General features: G+C 44.7%; 2 protein-coding genes across 3 annotated transcripts; both read left to right on the top strand.

Annotated features, from left to right (window-relative positions):
* The first annotated feature begins 136 nt into the window (after positions 1-136).
* On the top strand, positions 137-9,943 carry TXNDC12 (thioredoxin domain containing 12). 2 transcript variants are annotated; one of them, XM_023932420.2, is made up of 7 exons: positions 137-373; positions 2,485-2,545; positions 7,301-7,353; positions 7,855-7,928; positions 8,487-8,556; positions 8,646-8,729; positions 9,113-9,943. In XM_023932420.2, exons 1-7 carry the CDS (start codon positions 283-285, stop codon positions 9,190-9,192), a joined length of 513 nt encoding a protein of 170 aa, XP_023788188.1. In that variant the 5' UTR covers positions 137-282; the 3' UTR covers positions 9,193-9,943. The 2 variants fall into 2 exon arrangements, with proteins under 2 accessions (XP_023788188.1, XP_086698284.1); XM_086842158.1 differs by lacking the exons at positions 137-373; positions 2,485-2,545 and adding an exon at positions 6,701-6,992.
* KTI12 (KTI12 chromatin associated homolog) lies at positions 3,669-4,927 on the top strand. Its single transcript, XM_086842150.1, has one exon. The coding sequence runs from the start codon at positions 3,794-3,796 to the stop codon at positions 4,814-4,816; it is 1,023 nt and encodes a 340-aa protein (XP_086698276.1). The 5' UTR covers positions 3,669-3,793; the 3' UTR covers positions 4,817-4,927.
* Positions 9,944-14,204: the final 4,261 nt, after the last annotated feature.

Here is a 14,204-nt window from a genome sequence, read left to right as displayed (position 1 = left end):
GCGATGACCCCTGCCCCGGGAGTCCCGGCTCCCTGTAAGAAGCTGAGCTCATCCCGAGCTCCCCACACCGCTCCCACCCGGTGCCTCCCCCGACACCCCCGGGCCGAGCCGTGAGGGCGGCGCACCGCCCACATCCGCCACACATCACTTCCTGGGCTTTAAAACACGGGATTAGAAAAAAAAAAAAAAAGACTAAAAAAAAAAAAGCCAAGCTAAGCGGGTCCTGTCTTGTCCGGAGGTTCGGGGCCGTACCCGGGTACTGCCGCTGCCCGCGCCAACATCATGAAGGCTCAGCCCGCGGCAGCCTCCGTCCTCTGCTTGTGCCTGGTGCTGGCGGCCTGCGCCGCCTCCGCCGCGGGAGGGCTCGGAAAGGGTCAGACAAGCGCTTTCTTCGGGCTTTCCCCAACTTCTGTCCCCACTCGGGCTGGGTCCGGTCCCCTCAGCCCGCGGGGGCCGCCGGGCGGGGGCAGAGAGGTGTGGGAGGGCTTTGCGGGGTTTCCGCCGTCTTGGTTCGGTTCTGCTGAAGCCCTTCCGAGGGGCTCCGCGGAGCCCGGGGGGAGCAGCCCCTCGGTGCCCCCGTACCGAGTGCCCTGTGCCTGCCCGGCCTCCGCCGGGCTCCTGGCAGGAGATGAATGGCCTTTCCCTTGCTCTTCGTGACCGCTCCTCACCTCGCTCTTGGCTTGCCCAGGCTCCTGCTCTAATTACCGTGTCTAATAGCCCGGGTCACCTGGGGCATGAGCTTCACCCCAGGTGGTGGCTTTGCCGTAGAGGTAAATCTCCTCCTCAAGGCTGGTTGTAACAAATTTCATCAATGACAGCAAAGCCGTGGTGTGGATCCCAGCCAGCCATTCACCTTTTAATTCCCCAGATGACTTTCATTCAAAAGATACACTCTATAATGTGTTGGGCAATGCATTTAAAAACACACTGAAGCTCACCACAATGTGGGGTTTGTTTTAAATATAGAAAAGCTTTTGAAAAGTGTTTCCCAGCTAGAACAACAGAAGGTTTTCCCTGCTTTAACATTGTGGCTTTTGACTGAAATAGCTGACGTGTCAATATTCTGGGTAAACGTGACATGTACTAATCCAGCTAGGTTTTGCTCTGGGATGTTTAGTTCGTACAAAGGCTGCCTCAGCAGCTGCTCTTTGGGTGTGAGGGGACAGGGAGGAGGCTTCCCCATCCGGCTGTGAGCTCAACTGTTTGATGTGTTGCATCACTAATGTTCACAGTTGCTCATATCAGCAGAGATCAGGTAACACAAACACTGTGCCATTGTCCTTGATGCCTTAAATTTTAGCTTTTATATTTTTCATATTCTGGGGTGCCTAGGTGTGTAGTCTTAAGTTTCATATTAAGTGTTAGTAAGCTCTCTTCACAGAGTAGACAGACAAAATAATTCCTTTTATAGCTTTTCTAGCTTGCCTTCCAGATGCTGAACTGAGTTATCCCAAAGACTTGCTAATGCTGGAACAGGCTTTCTCCAGCTTCTTTGCCTTTGTTGTCTACTGGAGACAATGTCCACTTTCCCCTGTGTCAGCACTGGGGCAGTCTGTGGCCCCTGATCTCTGTGTAGCTCCTGAAATCTGCTCCCCTCAGCACCTTGGGCACAGCGGGTTCCTGGCTAATCCGAACCCTTAGGGATGGGAAGGGGCAAGCGGAGGCTCACGTTTGGCCATCCAGCACAGTAATTGTTAATTACTGGAACCAAGACCTCTGAGGAGGTATTCCAAGAGAGTTCCTCTTTGTACAGCTCCTGGATCTCCTTCAGCTAAGCTCTCCAGGTGGCTTTTGGCAACATGCTATGTTGGCTACTAAAGAAACCCAACCCTGGCAGTCCTGCTTTGCAGCTGTTAAACGTACACTGACTCACTCTTAAGTCAATTGACATTACAGGACTTGTTATCTGGATGCCAGATAAAATATTTCCTGCTTCATTCGGTCACTGTAACACTCAGAAATCTGCATAATGGTGTTCTTTCTTGCTCTTCCATGATATTATCATCAGCAGGAATACTCAGCATAATAGTTTTAGAGCAATTAGTGATCATATGTTGGCCTAGAATTTTTAAAGTTTCAGTTTAGTTCACCTTCAGTGGGATTTGGGAAGTGAAATGCTGACATGTTTAATTTGTCATTCATCAGATAATAAATGTTCACAGATTAAAAAAGAATGGAGAATAATCAGAAGGCACTTCAATTTTAATATCTGTTTTGGGGATTTTAGTGTCATTTACATATATATATATATATATAGAAATATTCATGACTATGGTATGTTTTTGTTAATTAATTTCAGTGGGATTCCTCATATGACTGTGTGGGCTGTAAGTATTTGCAGAAGTCTCTCCAGTAGTGGGGCTATAGTTGGCTTTAGAAAAGTAATATAAAATGAGTTGAAAATACTTTCAAGGGTTGGACTATTTTCCTCTGTTAGCTGACATGTTAAATTATGCAGCATTTATAAACCCTTCTCTCTGGCAGGTTTTGGAGATCATATTCATTGGAGAACACTAGAAGATGGAAAGAAAGAGGCAGCAGCCAGGTATGTTTGTTAGTTTCAAATACAGAAATGTGTTTTCAGAAGCATTCACAGACATTCTATCCCAGCCATAAATTTAACCACAGAAAAGAGTCTCTATTAACAAAAATGAGGGTGGTTTAGGAGACTCTTCAGATCCCTACAGCTTATTGGAGAGAAAATACAGAATTTTTTTAATTTTGCTAAGACACCACATAGGTTTAGTCATTGCAGTCTAATTAAATGATTGATTTAATTAGACTAGCATGTCTTTGAAACAAGAAAGTAATTATTAATCACAGTAAAGAAAGATATGTTTCTCAAACACACAAATGAAAGTGTAAGTGGTGCTCAATGCCCTTAAACTCAGCAGTGCTAAGAGCTTCCCTAAAATTCCCCTTGCCTGTATAGATGAGGTATTTTGTTTCCATCTACAGCAAAAATCTGGAAGTTTCAAACTGTAGTGAACTGTCAGAACTTGGTCTGGGATAAGCTTAAATTCTAAAAAGAACACTGTCTCTATGAAAAATGGCATCTTAATCTTTTTTTTTCTCAGAGTTTCTTCTGCTTCTTGTTAAAATGCAAGAAGAATGGTATGCTTATAAATTCTACTTGTATTTTAACTTTATAACCTAGATCTGACAATGCTGACATGAGCAGAAATTGCTCATGCCTTCCAGGTTTGCAGTTTAATTTAGCTCTGCTCTCAAACAGATCCATCTGGCAAGTTCTACACTCCAGTGCAGACATTGAATTAACCCAGATGGTACACTTCAGAAGTCTTACACGTTTTTATAACCTGATAATTTAGCATTTTGGAAAAATAATAATAAAAAAAAATATTTCAGTATTTAGTTATAATTGTAGCATTGCTTTGCAAAGCAGCAGAGGAAGCTTTAAAATGAGACAGAGGAGGGTGGGAGGGATGGCAAGCCCTGAGCTCTCAGGTTTAGGCAGGATTAGTGTTCCTGTTCAAAAAGACCCTGCAGCAAGGGATGGGATGGGTGTGAACCACACTGTCCTTTCATTGCTGATGCACAGATCTGCTCGCTGATATGAGCTCGGCAGCATTTGAGTGTTATTGAAATGGGAGAAACTACTAGTAGCAAAGAAAATATAAACCTAAAAAGTACAATTTTTTTTCCGAAGTCTGACCATAAATAAGGAGATGAAAAATTACACCAAATAATCTGGGATGTAACGAGTGAGGTGCACCAGAGCCAGTGGTCTAGGAAGTTTCAAACCTTCGATTTCAGTTCTGTAACTTGCACGATGTCGTGGGATGCTGGGGACTTCTCAGGTTTTAAGTTCCCTGTGGGCGAGGGTGCGGTCCCTTCGTACCCACAACTGCTGCGATGGCGTTTTCAAGCGGGACGCCTCGCAGGACGATGTCGCGCTGCCAGAGCCGTGCTGGGGCGCGGCGATTCTCTGCGCCCGTGGGGAGGAGGAGCGCGCCGGGGCTGCGCGGGGCGGCCGTGCGGGCCCGTCCCGTCCCGGGCGGGGGAGCTCTGGGTGTGTGTGACCGGCGGAAGCAGTCGCTCCACGTCCGGGTCGGGTGGCGCTGGCGGGGCGATGCCGCTGGTGGTGCTGTGCGGGCGGCCGGGCAGCGGCAAGAGCCGGCGGGCGGCCGAGTTGCGGGAGGCGCTGGGCGGCCCGGAGCGGTCGGCGCACGTCGTGGCCGAGGCGGAGGGCGGCCGGGCGGCGCTGCGGGCCGAGGTGGAGCGGCGGCTGAGCCGGCGGGACGTGGTGATCGTGGACGCGGGCAACGAGCTGCGGAGCATCCGCTACGAGCTGTACTGCGCGGCGCGGCAGGCGGGCACGGCCCGCTGCCTCCTGCACTGCGCCGGCGGCGCGGGCGGCCCCGACGAGCCGCCCTTCGAGGAGCCCGACCCGAGCTGCCGCTGGGACCGGCCGCTGTTCACGGTGCGCGGGGAGGAGCCGCTGCCGCTGGGCGCCATCCGCGCCGCGCTGTTCGAGAGCGCCCCGCCGCCGCCGCACCGCGCCACCCGCACGCAGCCGCTGCAGTCCTGCGGCTTCCTGCACCAGCTGGACCGCGTCACCCAGGACGTGCTGGCCGCCGTGCTGGCCGCGCAGAGGAGCGGGGCACAGCCCGGCGAGACCATCCGCGTCCCCGGCGTGGCCGAGGGGCTGGTGCTGAGCCGGCCCGTGAGCGTGGCCGAGCTGAGCCGGCTGCGGAGGCAGTTCATCAGCTACACCAAGATGCAGCCCAGCGATGAAAACCTGCCCCAGCTGGCCAGCATGTTCCTGCAGTACCTGAGCCGCAGCATCCAGTGAAGTGCCACCTGTGCCACCCAGCAGTGGCGGTGGTCCGGCCCCGAAGTACTTGCAGCGGGAAGAATGTGCCTCCAGCACAGACCCTGCAGAGCCTGGGTCCCAGCCACCGGGGATCACATCACTTGGCAGCAGCAGCTCTGAGAAGATGGGCCCGTGTCCCTGCAGCAGCTGAGCCAGCTGCATTGCTGGGGAGATCTCTTGGGAAGCAGTTCCTCACCCCCTGCATTCTCCCTGCTGGCCTCTTGCAAGAAGAGCTACTGTGCATCCCCGAGGAAGTGAGGTTTCCTGTGGAGATGCAAACCCCTGTAATCAAATAGTGTGACATGAAAGTGCAAAAGGTGATGACTGTAGGGAAAACTTTTCCCTCCACATTGGCAGGTGTATGCCTGGAATAAGAAGATTGTTTTTCCAGAGCTGCCTCCAGATAATGTCAGACTGCAGAAGAGACTTCAGGTCCAGAACTGGAACATTTTTAGGATGTAACTGTTTCAAAGAATCTAACTGAGCCCAAGAGAGATTTTCAACTCTGCACTGCAAAAGGGTGCTGGCCTAACAAACTCAAACTTCTCTGTTTTCAGGTCTAATAATAAAATGTGTGCCTTAAATGGAGCAAAGTCTTAATTTACCTGCAGGACTGTTTTACTGAAATAACTTGGCCCGGTCTTTTTTCTTCAGGGTCATCATTATACACCCTTAAAAACACAAATTGCTTGAGTGTTGTTTTAGGAAAAATGAGCTAAAATGACAGTGTCTGTTCTGTGTGGAACTCGTAAGTCTGTACTGGTTGTGATGGGTAGCTAAGTTTCCAATAATTTTGGGTGCAGCTTATATAAACTTCTCACTTTCTGGTGGATGCTTCATTCTAATAAATGGTGGCTTTTGGTTTTAATTTTATGTGTAGTGCTCACTGGGATGAAATAGTGAAGTGGGCCAGGAAGGGTTACTTCAGTTAGTTTGGTGTCTGGTACACCAGCTGTTAAGGGGTTTTACATGCTGCAGAACTGAGAAATTACTACAAAAGTTTTTTTATGTAAATGAGTTTATCTTAGCAGTCAAAGTAAAGAGAACTAAGCTGAGAAAACACATCAATTATCTCAAACCTCTAAGAGTTGGTATTTCAAGGATGTGAGCACTTTCACTTTTAAAATTTCTCTTTAAAAAGTGTGTGGCAGTACCAACCACCAGACGATTGAAATCTTTCAACATGAATCACTGATCTTTGATAGTAAGAACAGTCTTAAATCCAGTTTTAAATCAGCCTCTCCTCAAGAAGGAAGCAAAATAATTTGTTTTGGACTCCATAGAAACAATGAAGAGAGGTGTTTTTCATCATCAGGGAGAGGGCACTGACGCAAAGCTTTACTAGGGAAATGTGTGTTCTTGCTCCTTACTGCAAACAGATATAAAGTTGATGACATATCTGTTAATTATAGATGGCAGATTTGTGTTTGAACAGTTCTAAATGTTAATGGCTTCCTTTCCACCCTTTCCTCATTCTAAAGTTCATTACTGAACACTGCTAAGTGGAGATTTCCTTTCATATCTATTTACAGCTAAAGAAAAACTCATACTAGTTCTGCTAGTAATTAATGTTGTATGCAAAGGTGTTAATAATTTATGTGTATGAAAATGTGACTTTATTTTTGCCCCCTAATATGGTGCAGAGTTTAGAGTCGGAGAAAGCTTACAGTTTGCTTTGCTTGGCATATCCTGAAAGAAGTATCCATATAGGATGTTCTCTCCAGATTCCTTCCTCTCCTTCACCAAGTTTTAGGCTGTTCTTACTGTTCTGGAAGCCTTGTCGTTATTATATGGAAACTTAACCTCTGGGTAGCATAGCTAGTAAAGATAAAATGAATTATTTGGAAAAAGTGAAAGCAAAAACAACTTTGGTCCTTTTGTGTTTGTTGCACTTCATTTAGGCTGCAGTTCCTCACAGACCCTCTCTCCTTAACCCTGGTGCCAGACACATCCCTCACAATTAGTTTCAACATACAAATGTGTAGGAAGCCATGCAGGCAGCCAAAGGGTTTGCTGGGTTAATGGGTTTGCTGGCTGTTCAGTGGAGGGCCTTAGTCACAGGAGGTGACTGTGACATGTGGGCTGAAATGGGCAGAGATTGTCACCCACTGGATTGCCTTAAACAGCCACGAAAATCCATCCTGAGATCTCTCAAGTATTTGCTGTCATTAACATTTTCCAGTAATCCAGAAAAAAAAAGCATAATCAGTTGTGTATCTGAGAAATCTAATAAGAGAAAGTCTCTTCCTCTACACAAGCAGTTACTGTCTGGCAGCTGTAATAAATTATTATATTACACATTTTAAAATTGGGAAAACTTTTTGCAAGACAATCTTAGAGCATCACATAATCTCTTTACATCTGACTTATTTCCTATTACATTTAGTCTCTGAGGAAGGCTTGACTGTTAAACTGTACATGCAATAGATTTTCTTTGACAATTTTCTTTCTTCTTTTTGTTAGTGGTTTGCCTCTTATGGTTATCATCCACAAGTCCTGGTGTGGAGCTTGCAAAGGTAAGTGCATCGAATGACTAGAGCTTGCTGAAATTTCTAATGAACCTTTGTATAAAAATTGTGTAGCCATGAGAAATGTGAACTCTGCATCCCAAATGTAACTAATGGTATTTGTATTTCATTGCGAGTGGCACAGTATGACAGTGCTATAGCCAACAAACAAGCTGTGTGTATGGCTAAGCCTTAAAGGATGAGGTAGTTGAGTGGGAGTGGTGGTTTACAGCAGGATTTGTGCTTCTGTTTCACTGGATTAAATATAACCACCTCTGTTTGTTGGGCAGGCTTCAGCCCATGGCTGCCAAACAAGAATTTCTTCAGGTACCTCCTGTTCCAAGCCTGGCTGGAAGGGTTGGATACATATATTCCATTTATTCACTACTTATTGAAAAGTGCCATCTTTCCAGAGCGAGGGATAAAGTGGAGAATTTGATACTCACCTGAAAATCTGAAATATTTTCCACTGGGTTCACATACGTCTTATTTTTATGTTTTTTCTTTTAGCTTTAAAGCCAAAGTTTGCTGAATCCAAGGAGATCTCTGAACTTGCCCATAATTTTGTTATGGTCAACCTTGAGGTAGGCTTCCTTCTGCTCTGTATCAATGTTCTGCCTAATCATTGGAGCATTTGGAATCTGATTCAACTGGTTACATCCTGTTTTGTGTACATCCTAAATCCTGCACTCCTGAATAGGCATTCAGGATTGATTGATAGAACTCATTGTTTTAAAAAGACTTTTTTTCCAGTCTGGTTATTTTAATTGTGTTTATAAGCCTGGCTCTCTGCCATTGTCTTTTTAACAATTTGTACCTTGTGTGAATCAGTTTCCACAAGAAAGGAATTTATGTTCATTCTCTCAGTACGTATCAAACATTCCTTTACCAGAGTGGGGTGGGTAATGCAAATTGACAGACCAAAAAAAATATCGTTATTTTCATAAATGATACTTACATAGGTAAAAATAGCTTTCTTTCCTTTGAGAGTGGAGGATACTGCAGTTATTTAGTATCTCTTCAAGATGTAAATTGCTCAGGGTAGAAGGAATCCAAAGGCAATAACTTGTTTCTGTAAAAGGCACCATGCTTTGTTAGATGTCTTGCTAATGTATTTTCTCTCTCCTGCCTTGCTGTGGTAGGATGATGAAGAGCCAAAGGATGAGGCCTTTAGTCCTGATGGAGGTTATATTCCCAGAATCCTTTTCATGGGTAAGGCACCCACAGCTGTTGTGTCCATTCACAGCACTGGGTTCTTACTGTTTACATCTAAATTTACTGTTGGATTTCTTATTTCATAGACCCCAGTGGAAAAGTCCATCCAGAAATCATAAATGAGAGAGGAAACCCCAGCTACAAGTATTTCTATACCAATGCTGATCAAGGTATGTGCCAAGTTGTTTCAAGTGCATTTTTAGTGAGATGAAGGTTTGCCAGTGAAGAGAAATGGTGTTACTTTAAAGTATAACTGTGAGTTACACAGTGTGAGTGATTCTTTAATGCTTCAGGAACTACATTCAGAATCATGATTCACCTTAATACCTATTGAAAATCTAATTTTGTCTCCAGTTTTGGCATGGGAAATCATGCAATTTGCAGGATCCAGCCACAGATAGTTGGGAAAAGGTGCAGGACTGTTTTTTTCTAGCAGATCAATCTGTAGATTACATTCTGTAACTGTGTTGTTTTAAAACACTTTCATTACCAGTTCACCTTGATATTTTCAACCTGAGATTAATCACCGGTGTCTCTCTATGTAATCTTTCAGTTGTCCAAGGAATGAAGGAGGCCCAGGAGAAGCTGACAGGTGATGCTTTCAAACAAAAGCACCTGGGAGATGAACTATAATGAATACACTGAATGAAACCTTTTCATCGCTTCAAAACTGAGAGGAAATGATTAAACAGACCAAGAATGTAGATGCACTGAAGGGACATAATTCCCCTGTCAACAATGTTAGGTTAAACCCTGTTTGGAGTTCACACACACACAACAGTTACAGTGTTTTCTCTGCCTGGTGGTTTGCACTGTGGTGATTCTTTGCAACTGGGTAATGTGCAAACACATCTCGTTGTGTGTTTGAGCAACTACTAATATTTGGTGTTAAAAGGGAGGTGTGTAGGGAAAACACTTTTTTGAGGACAGTGTGATGGGAAAAACTAGAAGTAGCCATCATTTTGACACTAATCAGGGTTGACTCTCTTTTCGCACTGGTGTTATGTGATCCCATAGTTTTTACTGGGCATTCCCATCACTGGGCATATTCCTGGGCTAGATCTTTTCTAGATATCCAAAACCATGAATTCTGCCACTGCACCAAGTACATTTCATGAATGTTCAAGTAGCATGTGAATTATCAGCTCTGCAAATGTATTTCTGTGTAAAACTCTGTGATTCATCTTTATTTGCCTTTGGGCAAAAATTTAACTTTTTCCTTATGCACTCACCTTTTGATTGTTCCATCAAGTGAGGGTGGGTTATGTTGAAGCTTTACGGGGTTTCCCCTTTTATTCTTTGAATGTTTTTGGCGAATGCCTTGCCATCACATTGTACTGTATTTTTGTACCAGGGTGAAAAAATTAAACCTTTTTAAACATAAGCATGCAGAGAGTGTTTTGTGGTTAAGGGTGTAGCTTTACATTCTTAAGCATGGGGGATATGTTTTTGTGTTGCAGTGATTATTAATGTTGACTGTCACAGCTGAAGGTTTCTCCTTTTTATAATTAAAAGACATCATTTTTCTTCCCTACAATTGCAAATCAGCCATTCTTACGCTACCCACACTGTTGAAGGCAGTGTGTTTATTTACTGGAACTGAAGAGAAGAATAGAAGGGAGTAAAATCACCCCTCTTGACCTGCTGGGGACACTTTTTCTAATGCAGCCCAGCATGCTGTGGGCTTCTTTGTCATAAGGCTGTATTGCTGGTTCATGGTTAGCTTGTTCTCCACCTGGATTCCTATGTTCTCCTGTGCAGCAAAACAAGATTTCCAGATTGTACTGGTGCACAGGTTGTTCCTCCCCAGTTGAAAGACTTTGAATTTCCCTTTCTTGAACCTCCTGACAACCCTCTCTGCCCATTTCTCCAGCTTGTTAAGGTCTTCAGTGGCAGCACAACCACTATTACCTGGATAGCAGCTCCTCTCTCCAGCTTTATGTTATCTTCCAGCTTGCTCAGAGTGAGGTGTTAAAAAGTACCAACCAAGGGTACTCTACTAATGATGAACCCTCTTCAGCCCAGCTGTTCTGCCAGTTTTTCATCCATTTCACTGCCCATTTATTTAGGTTGTACTTCATCAGTTTGTCGATGGGGATGCTCTGGGAGACAGCGTTGAAAGCCATATAAAGCCAAAATAAACACCAGCTACTGCTCTCCCTTCAGCCATCAAATTAATCTTTTCAAGCAAAAAGTCCTGTTCAAAAGACACTTGCCATAACTTTCTATAACAAACATGGAGATAATTTTCTACATGTACTTTTCAAAAAGCCATCTGAGGACAGCAGGTGGGGGAAATTGTTTATACAATAAACCAAACTTGTCTACTGAATCCATTTTTACTGTTCAGCAGCATTAGGAATTTTACTTTCCAGACCAGTCTGTCTAAGGAATTTTAGGCCCACAACTCAACTGGGTACTAAAAGACAAGGACTCAGTGGAATTAATGGGATTATTGCACATTGCAATTACCCTGCTCAGCTGCTAATAGTTACTCTACAGGCCTTTTCCTCTGCTTCTCTTGCAATTTTTCGAATAAATTAATAATGGAATTGAACTCAGCAGCTACTCTCATATCAGCCTCAAAGTAAATCTATATAAGCTTAAAAAAAAGATTTGTGTTGTGCAAAATATTCATTTTCCCCCCCAGCTCTATCAGTTGATCAAATAAAAAATAGTTCCCATCCGATGTTCATTTTCTTCAGAGCTTCAGATAGACATAAAAAATCATTGCGATGGCTTTTTTACTTGCCACCAGGGGGAGGACTCTGCGTGTTCATCTGGGATAGGATTCCACAAATCATAATTAAAAAACAATCTCTGATGCAAATTAGCAGGGTGCACCTCTGTGTGTTTCCACACACAGTTTTGCAGCAGCTCTGCCCTGCTCTTACCTCTGCAGTGAAGCTGCAGCCTCTGGGATGTACATCAAGTGTCCCTTTCTTTGCAAAATGCTCTGATGCCTGAAGCAATGTGGCCTCAAAGTAATTTTTAGAAAGTTCTTCATCGCCAAACATGTCCCTTCAGTGACAGGTATGAGCAATGTGCTTCATCCTTTACATTTAAGACCACCCTGATTCAAAATTATCCTCCTTCACATCTTCTCTCACACATCTCCTCTCCTTAGCACTTCATGCCTTCCAGACTTAGTACTTTGGAAGGAAAAACTTACTTCATTACTCTTTTTCCTTTGTTTTTCAGCTGCCTCCTTTCTCTCCAATCCTTTCTACCCTCTGTATGTTCAGACACGGTGAGCTGGTACAACTTCTCCACCCTCTCTTCCATTTGCTTTTTTCTAGACCATGCTTTTGTCCTCTGTAGCAGGATGGAGCTTGGCACTTGCCAGCCTGCTTGGTGTCTAGCTGGGGTCTCAATAGAATATGATTTATATGCTGTCACAGCTTGATTTCTAGGAACAACTGGTTAACTTGTGTAAAAGCTGTTTAAATGTCTCTGGATTGCAGGGTGAACATTCTTTTAATCTGTCACTTAAGTATTTTTCCTCTTTCCTACCTGTTAGTTTCATATCTGGATAAATTTGTTGCTATCTCCTACTGCAGATTCTTTACCTCCTTCTTCATAATCTTGATAAGGTGGTACAGATGGTTGGCATTTTGTTCTGTGCAGAGGGATCCACCCAGCAGTTGCTTTTTGTATGTTGTGTGACTTTGTGCACACAAGCAAGTCCCCAGGGCTTAGAGAAGCTGCTTGCTGGTCAGTGTTTCCTGTAGCTGTGTTTGAAGTTAACATATATACTGCATATTTATACTGCAGTACTGCTCAGTAACCAAGGCCTCAGATTGGTTTTGTTTCTTGTGCTTCCCATCTGTGTATGACTTGCAGTAACTTACATGATCACTTCTTCAGATGCATTTAGAAATCCCCTTGGATTCTCAGCTTCTCTTCCTTCTGTGGTGATAAAAAACCCAATGACACTTCAAAATTCTTAGTACATACCCAGAGAACTGCCAGGCCAAATCAGTCTCATGTAAACAAACTTGCTGTCAGCTCCCTTTCTTCCTGAAGCAACCTACAGAGGAAAAACACCCCAAAGTTAATTAGGGAGTGCCTGGATTGCAGCCCCCATCTGGCTGCCTGGGAGCAGAGGTTGCTTTGTGCACCTGAGGCTGGACAGGCTTTAAGGAAGTGTCAGCTGGAGACTCAGGAAACCTTTCCTTTGCCATGTTTAGCAGCAGGGAACAAAACTGCACCAACCAAGAATGCCTGCATGGACAGAGTGTCCCATCTGTCATTCTGGCATGCTGAGTTTAGGAGTCATCTACTTCAAACACACTTTTGTCCCTGTGGCTGTCTGCTTGCCACCGTGCCTAGCATGTGTCAAACTGCTAATGAGTTTCATTCACTCAGAGCTCACTTAGAGCTCCTGTAATGAATAGCTCTGAAGTGAAATACTATTAAACCCCTATGAATATGAGGTGATATGATATTGTTAGATGTCATGAAACTTCTCTTAACTTTTGGCAAGAGGAGAGGTATTTGCATTTACGTTATGCTTTGATATTTATTTGCAGCTGACCTGCAAATCAGGGTTTGTCCAGCCAGGAGAACCACTCTAGGGCTATTCTTTGACAGCCATTGCTATAGGTGGATCTAAACTTGAGGCCTGAGGGTGGAGATTCAGAAAGCAATAAAGATGGAATTACTCAGAACAGAGCTCTCTCCAGAGAGCAGGATGAAAAGGGGAACTCACTGCAAATCCATGCTCATTTTAAAGACAGCAAAGCCAAAGATGAAGTTTTTCTAAAGGTTGCATCCCCTTTCCAGACCGCTGTGTAAGTTGTCATTGGCACTGACTGGAGAGGGAAGGTTGCTGCCTGGAGGGAACCAGGAAACAACAATAAGGTCTGTCTAAATGTTAAAAGTCACTTTGTCTCAAAACTATTTGGCGTATTAACCTATTCCCACTTTCCTCCTCGAAGAAACAGGTGCTGATTTGTTAAGCAGTTAGTCAAATAATCTCAGTTTGCTTTTCCTCTCAAGGTTTCTCTAGAGCTAGGTGTGGCTGTGCACAGTTCCCAGGCCTGCTATTGTCCAGGGAACACCGCTCCTGCCATTGCAGCACCAGCCCAGTGCCACCATGTCAGCACCATCCGAGGAGGAGGAATCTTCACTGATTAGTGCCAGCCTGCCCCTGTGACCTGTCACAGGCAGTCCCAGGGAACAGGGTCCAAAATTTGAGTGATCCTCTCCAAGATGTGAAAAACGTCATTTGTGATGGCAAAATCTGCAGGAAGTTCCTTTGATTATGGACAAAAAAAAAAAAAAAAAAGAAACAGAGACCCCAAACTTCTCTGCTCACAACTACACTGGAAGCAGGGACTGGCTGACCTGTGCTTACAGCATTCCAGGTTCTGACTCAGAACAGTGAGAGAGGCTGTTACACACCACCCCGTGCTGGCTCTCATCCCAGCATGGGACACAGGCATCAGGAAAAGTGCAGGGAGCAGCCAGGATGTGCGAGCAGGCAGGATGGGGGGAGCAGGCAGGATTTGGGAGCAGGCAGGGTACAACCTGGGCACAGGATCTCAAGTGCTTGGATGCTGCTCCCGTGTTCTGTTTTCCTCCAGTCAACACAGTAATCTCCCTCTCCATTCCCATGTTTCTGCTGTGATGTGGGAAGTGAA

This window comes from Cyanistes caeruleus, chromosome 9 (assembly GCF_971803275.1).
Source record: "Cyanistes caeruleus chromosome 9, bCyaCae1.hap1.1, whole genome shotgun sequence".
NCBI classification, from domain to species: Eukaryota; Metazoa; Chordata; class Aves; order Passeriformes; family Paridae; genus Cyanistes; species Cyanistes caeruleus.
The sequence above is the reverse complement of the archived record's forward strand: the minus strand, read 5'-3'. Positions and strand labels throughout refer to the sequence as shown.